The sequence below is a fragment of the Neolamprologus multifasciatus genome, chromosome 15, assembly GCF_963576455.1.
Source record: "Neolamprologus multifasciatus chromosome 15, fNeoMul1.2, whole genome shotgun sequence".
Taxonomy (NCBI): domain Eukaryota; kingdom Metazoa; phylum Chordata; class Actinopteri; order Cichliformes; family Cichlidae; genus Neolamprologus; species Neolamprologus multifasciatus.
In genome coordinates this window covers 22,019,297-22,035,611 of record NC_140453.1, presented here as the reverse complement: position 1 = coordinate 22,035,611, position 16,315 = coordinate 22,019,297, and the positions used below count along the sequence as shown (strand labels likewise).

At 39.1% G+C, this 16,315-nt stretch overlaps 1 protein-coding gene across 3 annotated transcripts; it reads right to left on the bottom strand.

Moving 5' to 3' along the window:
- Window positions 1-1,369: 1,369 nt before the first annotated feature.
- LOC146502064 (uncharacterized) lies at window positions 1,370-8,708 on the bottom strand. 3 transcript variants are annotated; one of them, XM_085132356.1, is made up of 8 exons: window positions 8,367-8,708; window positions 7,970-8,290; window positions 7,570-7,845; window positions 5,230-5,316; window positions 5,100-5,128; window positions 4,872-4,928; window positions 4,708-4,776; window positions 1,370-3,994 (listed from the first exon to the last, which is right to left on the bottom strand). In XM_085132356.1, the coding sequence occupies exons 1-8, from the start codon at window positions 8,494-8,496 to the stop codon at window positions 3,902-3,904; spliced, it is 1,062 nt and encodes a 353-aa protein (XP_084988482.1). In that variant the 5' UTR covers window positions 8,497-8,708; the 3' UTR covers window positions 1,370-3,901. The 3 variants fall into 3 exon arrangements, with proteins under 3 accessions (XP_084988482.1, XP_084988483.1, XP_084988484.1); XM_085132357.1 differs by having other exon boundaries at window positions 7,970-8,287; window positions 8,367-8,707; XM_085132358.1 differs by lacking the exons at window positions 1,370-3,994; window positions 4,708-4,776; window positions 4,872-4,928 and having other exon boundaries at window positions 4,935-5,128.
- Window positions 8,709-16,315: the final 7,607 nt, after the last annotated feature.

The window sequence follows — 16,315 nt, the reverse complement described above, 5'->3', positions numbered from 1 at the left end:
TGATCTGGCAGGATGAGTCTTTGTATAGTTGTTTGATGATCTTTTTGAGCTTTTGTGGGATTCCATAGTGCTGCATCAGTTTTCAAATGGTCTCCCTGTTGAAGGCTTTTTCAAAGTCGATGATGATTGTGTACAAGGGTGACTGCCATTCGATAGACTGCTTGATGATGATGCGCAGAGTGGCTATGTGGTCTGTACATGATCTGTCTTGTCTAAATCCTGCCTGCTCTGATCTGAGTCTCTTGTTAAATGCCTCTGTAAACATACACGGCAGACCCAGTGGCATTTTGGTAACTTTTTAATAATCCCTTCACGGTTGCTGCACATTCGCACTCAGAGCTGCAGCTCTCCTGCTGCCAGCTCAACATAACAACAACAACCCCAACCACAGGACCCAGTACAATATTTAATTCGGCGGGGCGTGATTGCGGATGCCGTACAGGTGCGCCCGCCTCCTCTGCGCGGCACCGCAGGCCACGCCCCGCCACAGCCTCCTTCAGTCTCTCCAATATGATTCTGGTCAACACCTTGCTGGGGCTGGACAGCAGCATAATTCCTCGCCAGTTAGGATAGATTGCCTTTCTTGGGGAGCTTCACCAGGTAGCCAAGCTTCCAGTCGGCAGGCACTTGCTCCTGTTCCCATATCTTCACTAGGAGAGGATGTAGCATCTCCACTGCTGCTGCCACATCTGCCTTGAGAGCTTCTGGAGGGATGCCGTCGGGCCCTGGTGCCTTTCCATTTTTCAAGGACTCGATGGCTTTGGTGATCTCTGCCTTGATTGGTGGACTGGTGTTGATACAGAGGGGCTCTTCTGCTGGTAGTATGTCAGGGACTGTTTGCGGTGTTGATTGATTCAGGATCTCTTCAAAATGTTCCACCCATCTTCTTCTTTGTTTCTTGTTCCTTGTGATGGTTTTCTCATTCTTGTCCTTGACTGGCTTACTTGGTTTGAAACTCTTTCCTGACAAGGTCCGGGTGATCTCATACACTCTCGTCATGTTGTTCTGCTTGGCTGCTGTTTCTGCCTCTTCTGTCATACTGTGCACAAATTGTCTTTTGTCCCATCTGGCACTCTCCTTCACTTCTCGGTTCACTTCACAATATTGTGCTCTGAGGTGTGTTTTCTCCTGTTGGTCTTGACATCTGTTAATTTTGTGCTTCACCTCCTTCCTCTCAGGATTATTTTGTTTAAATAATCTGTTGAAAATCCTGCAGCTCTATCAGGAAATAAATAATAAATCAAATATAATTTACTTTGGCGTAGGGTAAGTTCATTATTCCTAGTAAAATAAAATATGAATGTATTCATGACTGTAACTTTACTGAAAGACTCTTTGAGTGATTTTGACTGATTTTTATGAAGAACAGCGGCCTCTTGCGCCAAAGTCCAGCATCTGATTGTTGCCCGGTAGGAACATTAGACTTACCTCCCTCTTTCCTTCTTACACATCACTATATCTCTACATGATGTTGTCTACTGAATGCAAACAATTTCGTTTTTTAAATTTTACTTATTCTTGGAAAGAAAACTTTAGTGTACTTATTATTTTATCCTGTTTTCTTTTACTTGTTCGCCGTTAGTGATCTGATCATAGCCAAAGTAATCAATCACTGACCGTTGATAGGCGCAGGGTACTGCTCAACACTGACCAGCGCTGTTTTATCTTTTGGGGACACTCTCCAAGTAAATAAATGGAAGTGACATCATCTTAAAATTACCATCACACAATTTTTTTGTTTTTGTTTTTAATAACAGGATGAAGTTATTGTAAGAATTAAACTTCAAACACATGGATTATCTTTAGGCCGTTTTATTGTAACACTGAGGGCCATGGGAGCATTGCAATTTCAAATTCCTGTGTATGATCTGTATATATGGTTTTTGACAATAAAGCTGACTTTGACTTTGATTGGTTACTTTTCCAATATACAGGTAAAATGAGCCACAAACTCAGTTTAAAAAAATTGCTTTAATTTACAATTACTCAGATTCAAAGTAAAATATTACAGAATACAAAATTAAAATAGATAAATGATGTTATGCAAATTAAGCAGCTCAACACAGAGATACTAAAAAAAAGAGTTACAGTGACATCACACAAAGACATTAAAACATTCTTACCACTTATATTTCTTTAATTGTCTAGACTGACGTTGTGAAATACACTGTGTGTACTGCATAGTCTATGTTAAGGGTATCTATTTAGAGTTAACTCTAACTTGATGGCTAACTATTATACTGCATTACACAAATGTTTCAATGATAAAACACTAAAATGGGCTTTCCCCTTCAAACAATATTATGAATATACTTACTTCCATATATTGGTCATTTCAAGTTTATTACATTTTACTCAAAAAGCTCAATGTGCTTCAAAAAGAGGAAGAAGAAAAGTCCTGAGATTATACAGTGCATGACAGTCAATTAACAAACATATAAAAAAGCTATAGGATCAGTTTCAGATCAAACCAGATTTAATATTAGATAATCAGAGTAAATATGAAAAATTTTAAGTCTTTAAATTAAGTCTTTATTTATTAAGGGAAATAAAGTCACCCAAGTCTACTATCTTAAATTAAAAATTTCTTGTTAAATTAAAAATTAACTGTAACTGCCGGTTACTCCCAGTTATCACCTGTCTGACAAAGTGAAGTAGATTAAAAGATCCCAAAAGGCAACACGTCATGCCACGATCTAAAGAAACATCTGAGAAACAAAGTCACTATTAGTCTCTAAAGGACTGCAAAGCCATTTCTAAGGCTTTGGGAATACAGCGAGCCATGGTAAGAGACAATATCCACAAATGGAGAAAACTTGGAACAGTGGTGAACTTTCCCACAAGTGGCCAGCTGACCAAAGAGCTACTCCAAGAGCACATCAGCAACTCATCTCATTGTCACAAAGGAACCAAGAACAGCATCTAAAGATCCACAGGCCTCACTTGTCTCACTTAAAGTCAGAGCTCATGATTCAACAATAAGAAACACACTGAGCAAAAATGGGAGATTTCCAATGAGAAAACCACTGCTGACCAGGAAGAACATGAAGTCTCACAGACTTTTGGGAAACTATTCTGTGGACTGATGAGAAAACAGTTGAACTTTTAGGAAGGTCTGAGACCTGTTACACCTGGTATAAAACCAACACATTATTTAATAGAAAGATCATCACACCAACAATCATACACAGTGGTGGCAGTGATGTGGGGATACTTTGCTCCTTTAGGATGACTTGCTGTAATTGATGAAACCATAAATTCTGCTCTCTACCAGAAACTCCTGAATGTCTGGCCATCAGTTCATGCCTTGCAGCTCAACCTTACTTGGGTTACACAGCAGGTTATGTAAACAATAATAAAAAAAAAATCCTTCACAGTGATGTAAATAAAAAAATTTCAGTTATCACAAACTCTCGACTGCAGTTCTTGCTGCCAAAGTAGATTTGAATAAACTTTCCCCTTAAAAATGAAAACATCATTTAAAAACTGTATTTTGTATTTACTATGGTTGTCTTTGTCCAATTATTATTATATTATATTATATTATATTATATTATATTATATTATATTATATTATATTATATTATATTATATTATATTATATTATATTATATTATATTATATTATATTATTATTGATGATCTGAAACATGTAAATGTGATAAATATGTAAAAACAGAAATGAAAGTTGAGAACATATATAGACAAAATAAACTTTCCCTCCATCACTGCCAAATCTGACATGGCATCAACTCCCGAGCAATTATGTCATTTCACCTGCAGATGGCATCACAACATACTGTAATAAATGTATGTAACAATATGTTTGTTTAATTGTCGTGCCAGCTTTCTCTTTTTCAACTGAGCAACCCAACAGCTCTTTTAGATTAGAAGCTTTTTGTTTACTTGATGGTGTCATAGAGGTTGCTGGGATCCATGGAGGAAGCGTTCACAGTGGAGTACGTAACTCTCTCACTATCATTTTTGTCTCGAACCTGGAAGCACGCACAACACAGGAAATATAATCACATCTCTGGCAATAAAGAAAAATAAAAGATCTCCACTTAGTGCTCCTGAGACACACAGACAAACACAGACAAACAAAAATGTGACCATTAAACGTCTAAACACAGATTATTTATACACTTACAACGCACGATAAAACTGGAAAAACCAACTGACGTTTTTAATCCTTCTGTTATAAACTTGTTCATTTTATTTTTACCTATAACCTAAAGCACAAGCATAAAAAGCACAGACATTCGAATCTGTCTGAATGTAAACATCATATCTCTCAATCTCTTTTCTCCATGAGTTATTGACACAATAATGTAATGTTTTGCTGTAATTATACTGTGATATCACTTCCTCAATGTGAGTTTCAGCCTTCTTTCTCACATTTCTGCTGTTATTCTTATGCAATCAGGCTGTCACAGGTCTCATGTTCCTCATTTGGTAACATCTAGAGTTGGCATTAATCAATTAGGATGGTTCTCAGGAGGATATGATGTCAAATCATTACCTCCCTGTTTTGTATTTTAGTGTATATTTTGTATACAGCACCTCCTTCTGAACAAAAAGGCGTTGTTACAACAACAAATCCTGAAATAAAATCCTAAAAAAAAAGAGGAAATATCCTCCTGAGAACCAGCTTATTCATTTATTGTTATTAACTGACATCAGTTGTACAACCAACAGGACAGCTTACCCGAGTTTTACTGGTGGTTTTGTTGGTGTAGCTGATGGAGGCATAGGGAACAGGGTATTCAGGTGCAGCCTGCACAGTGAAGACAACATAAAGACTGCTCAGTAATGCTCAGATTCAACATATAAGAGAGCAAATACAAGTGCTGAGTAACTGTTTAATCTCACAGATTCCTGAATGGTTCCTGGAGCAGACGGAGTCACTGCAGGGTTTAAATTCAGTTCCTGAAACAAACAAACAAAGAAGCCTCATAAACACAGCAGACTGTAAGCACACCAGGTCAGTTGGATAAGCTGATAAAAACACTTATGATAAAAAATATAACACAGTAACTGTAGTGAACAGCCGTGGTATGAGTACACTAACAAAGTTTAAGAAATTATGATATAACTCACAGGATTTTCATTAGTCTCCATTTTTTTTCCTAAAAAAAGAGAGAAATCAGTTCAAGTTTTTAGAATTAAATTTCATTCTGGTTTTTCATTCCATTTGTTCATAAAAGTTCAGGCTGGTGAAATCTCTCACCTTTAGCTCTCTTCCATCTGATGGCTATAACAGCACTTATTATCAGTGCTAATAACCCCAGCGGCACAACAATAAACATCCACCGTCCTGGAGAAAAAGAAAAGCATTAAGATAATTTCAGCTGCAGATTCCTGTCTGTTTAGTGTCCTGCAGGTCAAAGAGAAGAGAACACTTAGCTCTATCAGCAAATAAATAATAAATCAAATATATTTATTTTTATTTATACACTGTTGTGGTTGTGTTATGGTCTGGAAACGACCAGCTTTTGTTCATTAAAAGTTCACCCTTCCTGAATAAAATAACATGCTGTCATGTCCCTCAGTCTTGAATACAGGGTTTATTGTTGTTTCTGGGATGTTCATGTTCTTTAGTTTTATATCTTTGATTATCCTTGCATTATGGTTCTGTATTCGGTGTTGCTTTCTGTAATTTCTTACTTTTCACTGGTTTTCTTTCACTTAACTCATATATACGTTTGTTTGGTTTATTTCTTGCCTTTAGTGCTGTGCTCCTGTTTAACAGTTCTTTATGCTCATTCTGTGTGTTTGGTTTTGAGATGGGATTTATGTTTGAGCTGTTTATAGTCTAATGTTTACGTTCCTGTTATCTGTGACTTTAGTCCCCTGACTGTTGATGGTAGGTTGTTTTTCCCACTTGACTCCAATTGCGTCCCTCCAATCTTGTCTCCATGTTTGTTTATCGTCTCTGTGTATCAAGTTCATATGACTTCGTCCTGGTCTCACTGTTTACTATTTGCTGTCTTATTTCAATTGTCTCTGACTGCTAGTGCTTTGTATTTAGTTCTGCTTCCCTTGTCTCTTCTTATTGTCTTATATGTTGTAGCAGTTTCCCTTTGCTGTTTGTCATGTTCTCCCTAATGTTCTTGTGTCCCTGTCCCAGGACCACCCAGCACAAATGTTCTCGAGTATATTTTTTAGAAGGTTTCTAGTTGTTAGATTATTTGCTCCTGACCTGCTTTTTTTGATTTTGTAAGAGTAATAAATAAACTTTTAAGTTTATTCTTTATCTTCTGAGTCCTGTATTTTGGGTACAACTGCTGCCACACAGCTCGTTCCTGACATATACTAGCTATGGTCGTGGTCATGATTGTAACTTCACTGAACAACTGTTTTCACTGACTTTTAGTAGGAAGTAGAATATGAAGTTCAGCCTCTTGCGTCAAAGTTCAACATTTGGTTGTTGTTGTGGAAAAGCATCAAACTACCTTCCCTCTTTTCTTTTGTCCCATTACTACACATCTACAGGATTTCTTGTCTTCAAAACAAACAATTTAATTTTAAGAAATGCTAATGGGATTTATTTCTTTTTATTTTATTTTTTCACAGACAGCAAATCAGTGCATTATTTTTTACCATGTAATGAAATGTAATGATAGTATGTGGACTTTTCCAAGAAAAACAACTGAAAAAATGAATCTTTTGGACGTGCACTTAGGTAACCTCATTTTTGCTTTGTTTTGTTTTTTTTATTGTGAAGAACTTTGTGATTCTTTTTTTTAACAGGTGTTATATGAATAGAGTTTTACTTACTTTTCAATTCATCTTAGTATTTAATGCTCTGTGTGGTTCTTAGTTTGTTTATTCTTGGTTAACATTTGCTCAAGTAGCTTGAGTCTCAAGTCTAGTTAAGGTTATTTGGTTTTGTCTGTTGTTCTTTTTCCTTCCCTTCTCTGTCAAGTTCGTATGTTAGTCACTGTCTCAGTACTTAGTTACTTCCTGATTTATTTTGCTAATCTCTATTGTTATTTGGATCGGGTTTAGTTTTTTTACTCAGACCACACTTTCCACATTTGCAATCCATTATGACAGAACAACGTGAGCAAATAATAGACCAGCAGCCCTCAACTCCTCAGAAGTGATAAAGAAAGTCATTTTTTGTGTGGTGGTGCCACGTGAGGAAGGGCTGGTGGGGTCTAGCGAGGAGTACAAAGAAGTAGTAGCGCATAAGTAACACAGCCTGATTTCAGGGATTCAATACCCCTGCCTGCTCAACAAAGAATTTGTTGTCACAACCATGCACCTCAACTCCCTGCAGCTGCATCCCACATTTTAGGCTCTCCCAAAAAGAGGAAGCATCGCTACTGGCACACCCCACCACAGGCGCAACAGCACCTACCCAGCACACAGGAGTAGCAGCTTAAAATCTAAGACTCTACTTTTTCTCTATCATGATAACTTAAGTCTGATTAAACACTGAGCAGTGCTGCTATCTTATCTTCGGAGGACACCCTCGAAGTAAAAACAAAAAGTAAATGAAACCTTAAAATCACACAAAATAGTTTACTTTTTTATAACAGATGAAGTTATTGTATGAACTGACTTGCATTCTCATGTGTTTCTTGATCAAAAGATTGAATCCTGAAGATAAACTCCTGCACGTTTCCACCATGTGTCACTTGGCACTTCAACATGTCAGAACTCTTGGATGTATAAATATGATCAAATCTTGTAAAGATCACACTGGCTGAGCAGGCAGACTGTGACATCCTCAGGTCTTTGTTGCCATAGAGCCACTTCACAGTGTAGTAAGTGCATTCTTTATATGTGGACACAGAGCAGTTTAATGTCACTGTGTCATCATCCTTATGTTCAGTTACTGTCAAAGAAAAGAAAAGGGAACAAGAATAACATTTAGAGTAATCATCACTATAATTATAGTTATTGTAATGTTTCAGTTTGATGTTCTAACAATTTGAAAACATTATGATGGAAATACTCACTGTTAACAACAGACAGCTCAGCTACAGAGTCTGAACCTTTTTGTCCTGATTTGTTGAACCTTCTGCAGGTGTACCAACCAACATCCTCAGCTGTGAGCTTCTTTATAACCAGAGAACATTTTGCTGTAACACTCAGTCTGTCTGATTTATTTTCGGCCCCTTGGTGAATCTTCCCGTGTTCAAACAGTGTTATTGTTGCTCTATTTGATTTACTGAAGAGCCAGGTAGTTCTGTCACATTTATCTTGATCATCTGTCACATTTTCACATGACAAAGTGACCTCACCTCCATCCCTCATAATAAACTCAACTGCTGCTGCTGCTGTGAAGATAAAATCAAATCAATTGTGTAAACTTGACTTTTGTAATTTCATTTATAAATGTATTTGTATTGTTACCTGTTACTTGAAGCATTAGTAAAACTGATGAAAAGAATTTAATCCATTTGAACTGAGTCGTCATTCTCTGTCTTTCTCCTTCCTGCTTTTTACAAAAATGACAGTCACAGTCTCTGAAACAGAGCTTCATGTAGAGAGGCTGTGCTGACTTCCTGTGGTTATCATCTCACTACCTCACTGTAACTGTTCATAAAAATATAGAGAACCAAAGAAAATTAGAGGTCAAAGGTCACACCAGACTGTCAAAAACCCTGCAAATTTAAAATGAGTGTGTAGCTCATTTGTGACGTGTTTGATGCCTTAAAAAAGGAGAAGATGATGAATGCAATTGTGTAAATACTGACTGCTCTTTTTTTTCCTAAGAACTGAAGGGGAAGTGTTTTGGTGAGAATGTGGGTACAACAGCAGCAGAGCTCTGATGGTGTTAACCTCTAATAATGGCCAAACATCTGTGAGAAACACAGATCTGCCACAAACTGAATGTCCTCTAGACATTTTAAAAGTACACCAAGAGATAATTTGCATTTGCTTTGAATTTTACCAGTATTTGTATATTTGCTGATTTTTTTCCTTTTAAATATGAATTTGAGTGGATTTCTGATTTCAGACTAATATAAAGCACAGCTTAAAAGAAGCTGTTTGAAAGAGTGAAAGTCTACTATCAACAAAAGTAAAACTGATAATATGATGCTAATGAAAGTTATAACAGTGTTAGCACACAATGTCCAAAAACAGAGTAGAAGTTTGTGTATTTTAATAAAACACTAAGTCCATATATGTGAATTAGCAAAAGTCATGACACCAAAGCAAGAGCAGTGCTCACTCACAAGAGCAGGGCATAGAAGATCAGAGTTAACAGAGTTTATTTGCAAAGATTTAATCAGCAACAAAGGACAGGTAAGCCAACCTGAATGAACCAGGCAGGCAGAGTGGAGTGAATGCACACATTTACACACAAGATCCAACATAGGCTCGGGAGCCATCCTTTGCATTGCTTTGCTTTGGTTTGGAAAAAAAAAAACTTTTTCCTCTGCAAGAGGATACTAGTTGCCATGAGTGAGTTGTAGGTTTCCATAGCTCCCCTCAGGTTAGTGTTCATTACAGAAGAGACTCCAGTCCAAACACTTATTAAGCTACCAGTTTAATGGGCTCGTGTTCTTTGAGCCACCAATGTCCTAGAAGTAGAGGTGTGTGTGGAGCATCAAAGGTGCATAATTGATGTACTCGTGATGATTTCAAAGGATCAGAAGAAAGAAAGATGAGTTCAGTGTGATGGGTGATCTGGGTTCTAAAGAAATTTCAGGTTGTTTAGCTAACTTGGTCTCCAAGAAACAGAGAAATCTCAACAATCATATGACCCCCTATGAACAAGCATACTAAGGGAGGATTCAGGGTCACTTGATTCAGCCCTAACTATATGCTTTATCAAAATGGAAAGCTTTAAGCTTAATCTTATACGTAGAGAGGGTATCTGTGTCCTGAATCCAAACTGTGAGCTGGTTTCACAGAAGAGGGCCCTGAAAGCTAAATCTCACATTCTCCTTTTTAATACTCTAGGTACTAGAGGTGGGAATCACCATACATCCCTCGATACGATATTATCACAATACTTAACGCACGATACTATATTATTGCAATTTTTAAAAATATTTTTGCGATATTCAGATTCTGTACATAAAGGTAAACTTTATCAATATTAATTTTATCTAATATCAAAGTCTCACACTCAGTCTTTCTCTCATTCCAGTCAGTTTTATTGTTGACAAACTGAACGGTTTGTATTACAGTCTAGTCCAACTTAACTGAACGCAACCATCTGGTACAATTATAGCTATTCTGAACTATGCAATTTATGAAAACTATGCAGCCCATTCAGCAACTGAAGACTTTGAAAGTAAATTAAAACAAAATATAATTTTACATTAAATAAAAAAGTTTTAAATTTAATTAAAATAAAACATGTTTATTGCTGCCAAAAAAAAGTTAAACACATTTGGACAGTGAAGGAATGTCAGGATTCTTGCTCAGAAAAAGGAGCTGATCAACATGCTCTGAAGTCAGAGCATGTTCCAGTCCACAAAAACGTTTTTTGTAACAAAATATCGATTTCTGCTGTCCCTGTATCGATACATTATTAGCAAACAAAATATCACGATACTACACAGTATCGATTTTTTCCCCCACCCCTACTAGGTACCATAAGTAAGCCTGCAGTCTGAGAGCGAAGTGCTGTAATGTGGTCATATGGTATTATAAGGTCATTAAGGTACAATGGGGCCTAATCATTCAAGACCTTGTATTATTGGTATTCTGATTACTTTCATGGCCACAAGTGTATAAAATCCAGCACCTCCATGCAGACTGCTTCTACAAGCATTTGTGAAAGAATGGGTCGTCCTCAGGAGCTCAACAAATTTCATCATGGTACCGTCATAGGATGCCACCTGTGCAACAATTCCATTTGTGAAATTTTCTTGCCACTAAATATTCAACAGTTAGCTGTTAGTGGTATTATAACAAAGTGGAAGTAATTGAGAATGACAGCAACTCAGCCACACATTGGGTCAGCGCGCTGAGGCACAGAGGTAGAGTCAATGGCTACTTACTTACAAATTTCATGTAGCCTTCAGATTAGGTCAAGAACAGTGTGTAGAGATCTTCATATTCTGGGTTTCCATGGCTGAGCACTATCCAAGCCATACATAAGTGCAATACAAAGCATTGGACAGGGCTGGACTTGTAACCTGCCGTACAGAGCATTTGTCTAGTTGGCCGACACACTTTTGACCGATGGGTCAATGAAAAGCCTCCGTGCACTGGCGCAGAATGGGAAGTATTAACCCCGATTCTTTTGTCCCCATGATAGAACAGAGAAAACCGACTCATAGTGTGTTAAAACATTTATATTTCTTTTTATTCAATCATCTTCCGGAAGAGAGAGACCCCTGCACAGCCCAAACGCCAGTTGCAGGATCTTTAACATTAGAATCATAAACGGTGTCTCATATAGGTCTTATTTTGGTACTTTACATGTCACAGTTTCAATACAAACACTACCTATATGGGGTGGCTGTAGCTCAGGTGGTAGAGCAGGTCATCCACTGATCGGAAGGTTGGTGGTTCGATTCCCCTAATGTACATGCCAAATGTCCATGGGCAAGACACTAGCCCCAAATTGCTCTCTGATGCATCCGTCGGAGTGTGAATGTTAGCTATGAAGCACTTAGAAAAATGTGCTTGGATGAATGCACAAGTTGTGTAAAGCGCTTTTAGTGCTCAGATGACTAGAAAAGCGCTATATAAGAACCAGTCCATTTACCATTTATATGGCAAAGTTCCTCTTTTCTGTCTGGCTTCCTGTATTTATTAATATGCTGTACAGCTCTACACTTCCTGTTTTCAGTCTGGGTGAGCACTTAGTTTGTGAGTCAAAAGTGGCCTTGCTTTACAAACCTTCATTATTAAAGTACATAAAACAATATAATAAGAAAATAAGGATACTAAGGATATTAATTACATGACAGAAGCCCTCAGTGTGTGTAGGGGGGCAGCCCATTTGTTAATTTTCCTTACCAGTAATGTATTGTCCAATCAAATCTCTTTACTCAATGGGACCCTCCCCACTTTCGCTGTGTGCTAATGCACTTTGTTTTTTAATTTATTTTATTGATAAATTATTATGACTTTTTGTCCCAGCCCAGGCCATGGGGTCAGATGCAGTGGTGTAGAACACGTCTGCACTGGACCCTAGAGTGCAAAATCTCTGGAGTGACAAATCATGCTTCTCCGTCTGTCAATCTGAGTGAGAAGTCTGGGTTTGGTGGTTACCAGGAGAACAATACAAGTCTGACTGCATTGTGCCAAGTGTAAACTTTGGTCGAGGGGTGATAAATTCTTCTGTTTTCAATTTAGTTTCAGTCATTTTGAAAATGTTTATGTTTTGTCTTTTTAATAAACATGGAGGCAAAAAAATCAGGAAATTCAATATAGGTATTACACTGTATGTCCCCTGAGAGACTCTTGATGAAACTGTTCCTCAGGTGGGCGATGAGATTATCAAATAATAATCTCATCGCCCAGGTTTGCAGGGTGGTCAGTACCACTGACATACTTTTTGTGAGAAGTCAGTGGGAAGTGTTTGGTGAGAATACAGCATCTCTGGAGGTTTAACCCTCTAATGTTTACCACATATCTGAGCAAGGATTAGCACACTGAGTGTGTGACTGAACTGGTTTCCCACCATTTTGAAACACTCAGGTTAGTGTTGAGGAACAAAAATGAACTGCCAGAGCATGATGTGTACTTGAAAAAGAAGTAGTGGTAAAGGGATGTGGAAATGTTAAAGCACTAGCTGTACATCAACTTCAAATAACACCTTCAACAATAAGTGTGTGTGTGTCGGGGGTGGGGTGGGGGAGGAGGCATTTTCCTATATGGTTATTTCACACTCACGGGGGTCTTGTGGTTCACTTTGGCTTCATCCTTGCTGCTCGTTCAGGGCGGCATAGGAGAGGGGGGGGGGGGGGGGGTCAATGTGTGCACATGTCCTTGTCTTTCTGTGTGCCACTAGTGGGTGTGTGATAGTGAATGAATGAATGTTGTGTGTGCTTGTGTGCGTATGGCTAGTCGTGGGTCTTAGGCTTGCTGAGTCTTGGCCCAGGTGGGACATGGTCACCGCCTGGCGCTGGATGCTTTTGCCCCTCCCTGGGATGCAGATGCGTGTTGGTGGGGTGCATGGCTGTTGGTATGCTTCCTTGGTGGCTTGGGTTGGCCTGGACTTCGCCCTTGTCGGGGGCAGGTTTGTGCTGGGTGGTCCTGGGAGCACACACAACATCAGTGCTCTCATATATTAACTTCTGTGTCAACAGTGCCACTGCGGACAAACGTTTCCAGGCGTATTCCAACCAGAAACCCTGGATGACTAAAGAGATCCAGGTCCTGCTGAAGCAACGTGACGTCGCTTTCAGATCCGTTGATGGTATGCAGTGTGGTGCAGCCAGATCTAAGCTGAAAAAAAAGGTATCAGAGAGGCCAAGGCAGCATACAAGAGGAGGATTGAAGACCACTTCAGCAACAACAACTCACAACAAGTATGGCAGGGAGTTCAGCACTTAACCAACTACAAACCTGGCAGTACCACGTTGACTGAGGGCAATGTGGCACTTGCAGAGGAGCTGAACCACTTCTTCACACGCCTTGAGGTGAAGGGACCAGAGGCAGCAGCAGCTAAAACATCGGACAGCAGCAGCAGCCCAAGCCTCATGGTGCAGGATTATGAGGTGGTGCGCACACTGAGGTCAGTGAACCCCAGGAAGGCCGTCGGTCAAGATGGGGTGACCGGAAGGTTTCCAAAAGAATGTGCAGACCAGCTGGCCGGGGTCTTCACTAAGATCTTCAATGTTTCACTGTCTCAGTTCTGCATCTCGCTGTGCCTAAAGTTGGCCACAATTGTCCCACTGCCAAAGAGAACCAACATTAGCAGCCTCAATGTGACATTGCAACTGGTCCAACAACACATCATGTCCTGCCTGCCACCCACACTTGACCCGCTCCAGTTTGCATACAGAGCTAACAGATCAACTGAAGATGCCATTCCTACAACGCTCCACACCACCATCTCTGACCTGGAACAACAGGGTGTTACGCCAGGCTGCTCTTTGTTGACTTTAGCTCTGCTTTCAATACGATACTCACGGACAGACTGATAGTTAAACTGCTGGATATCGGACTTCCTTCTACTACCTGCCGCTGGATCGGAGACTTCCTGTCAGACAGTGTACAGAGAGTTAGAGTGGGTCCTCATCCTTCCTCAGCCCTCAGCCTTAACACTGAAGGAGGAAGTCTGTGCTGCAGCCTGTCAGCATCAATGGGGAGTGTGTGGACATAGAGTCAGACCTCCAACGGAGCTAAAACACCTCGGTGGTTTTAAAGAAGGCCTAACAGTTTCTCCACTTTCTGAGAATCCTCAGAACAATGGACCTGAAGAGGGAGCTGCTGATCGTCTTCTACCGCTGCTCCACTGACAGTGTACTTACATACTGCATCTCTTACTACGGCTCTATTTGATTTACTGAAGAGCCAGGTAGTTCTGTCACATTTATCTTGATCATCTGTCACATTTTCACATGACAAAGTGACCTCACCTCCATCCCTCATAATAAACTCAACTGCTGCTGCTGCTGTGAAGATAAAATCCAATCAATTATGTAAACTTAATTTTTGTAATTTCCTTCATAAATGTATGTGTATTCTTACCTGTTACTTGAAGCATTAGTAAAACTGATGAAAAGACTTTAATCCATTTGAACTGAGTCGTCATTCTCTGTCTTTCTCCTTCCTGCTTTTTACAAAAATGACAGTCACAGTCTCTGAAACAGAGCTTCATGTAGAGAGGCTGTGCTGACTTCCTGTGGTTATCATCTCACCACCTCACTGTAACTGTTCATAAAAATATAGAGAGTCTTTACTTTGACAATTTCAATTCTTAATCTTCTGTTGTTTATAATCAGCATGTGAAGCAAACAATATTACAGAGGTCAGAGGTCACACTAGACTGTCAATGACTCTGTAAATTTAAAATGAGTAACTAACCACAGCCAAACAGTGCATTTGTCACAGTGATGTATTTGGTGCCTTAAAAAAGAGAAGATGATGAATGCGATTGTGTAAATACTTGTAGCTCTTATTATTTTTTCACCAGGATATGTTCTTATTTCGTTTTCAGAATTTATGCTGAGGAAGAGAAAACTTCAACAGAAATTGGCTGTTGATGTCTAAGATTAGTCATGAAGTTAAGATGGCATTTCTTTGCTGTGACACATGTTTGTTCCTCATTGCATTATTTTCTTCTGAGAAATGAAGGGGAAGTGTTTTTGTGAGAATGTGGGTACAGCAACAGCAGCAGAGCTCTGATGGTGTTAACCTCTAATGATGGCCAGAGCAAAGTCAGAAACACAGATGCGTCATACACTAAATGTCCTTTACACATTTTAAAGGTACACTAAGAGATAAATTGCATTTACTTTGAATTTAATGTGTGCATGTTTGCTTTTTTTTTTTTTAGGTGAATTTAAATGGATTTCTGCATTCAAGCAAATTTAGAGCACAGCATAAAAGAAACTGTTCAACAAAGGGAAAGTCTACTATCAACAGAAAACGGTCTAGAAGTAACATTAGATTGTTGTTTATTTTCATAAGTGACTTTGACAAAGGTACCAGGTCCACAAATTACTCACTCCTGACTCAGGGAGTTAGTGATGAAGAATAACAATATAGCCACTGCCTGTGCTTTCAATGCTGTAAAACAAGCATGAAATAATTCACAGAATCTTGTTATCTGCCATTATCACAGAATACAATTAGAATATTCCATGTAAACGATAATGTGTACAGCTGTGTGTATATTATAGGATTATATGGAGACATATTCTATGTTCTATTCAGCTATATCACCTTTGGGATGAATTAGAGTGGAGACTCTTAGCCAGGACTTTTCATCAAACATCAATGTCTGACCTCAAAAATGATCAAAAATTCCCATAAACACTCTTAAACCTTGTGTAAGAATGCAGCGGGTTGCAGAGAGATGCAGAGAATCTTACCAAGGAGACCAGCATCCAGATAACTGAGCTGCAGGTGACTAAAGTGGCAACTTGACATGGAAACTAGAGGTAAGTACAGCGAATGAATACAGAAACAGGATGCAACAAGGCCTGGTTACCACCAGAGGTAGCTGACAAACTGGCAGAGAATAGACGACTGCGCTGGGCTTAAGTGCATTGTCATCAATGGATAGCAGGTGAGGAACCAGGGCAGACACAGGTAGACACAGGATGAGAGCGGAAAAACACCAGACGCTTCATGACAGTTTGGAGAGGAGAGCAGTGGGTTAGAGCATGCTGAAAAGTGTATTTTGGTAGTCAAGTTTCCTGTTGGTATCTGGATTACAC

Coding starts and splice junctions, on each gene's coding strand:
- LOC146502064 (XM_085132356.1), bottom strand. CDS start 8,496: ATGAAGCTCTGTTTCAGAGACTGTGACTGTCATTTTTGTAAAAAGCAG. Junction 7,846..7,969: donor TGAGCTGTCTGTTGTTAACA/GTGAGTATTTCC, acceptor TTTCTTTGACAG/TAACTGAACATAAGGATGAT. Junction 4,929..5,099: donor TGGAGACTAATGAAAATCCT/GTGAGTTATATC, acceptor TGTTTGTTTCAG/GAACTGAATTTAAACCCTGC.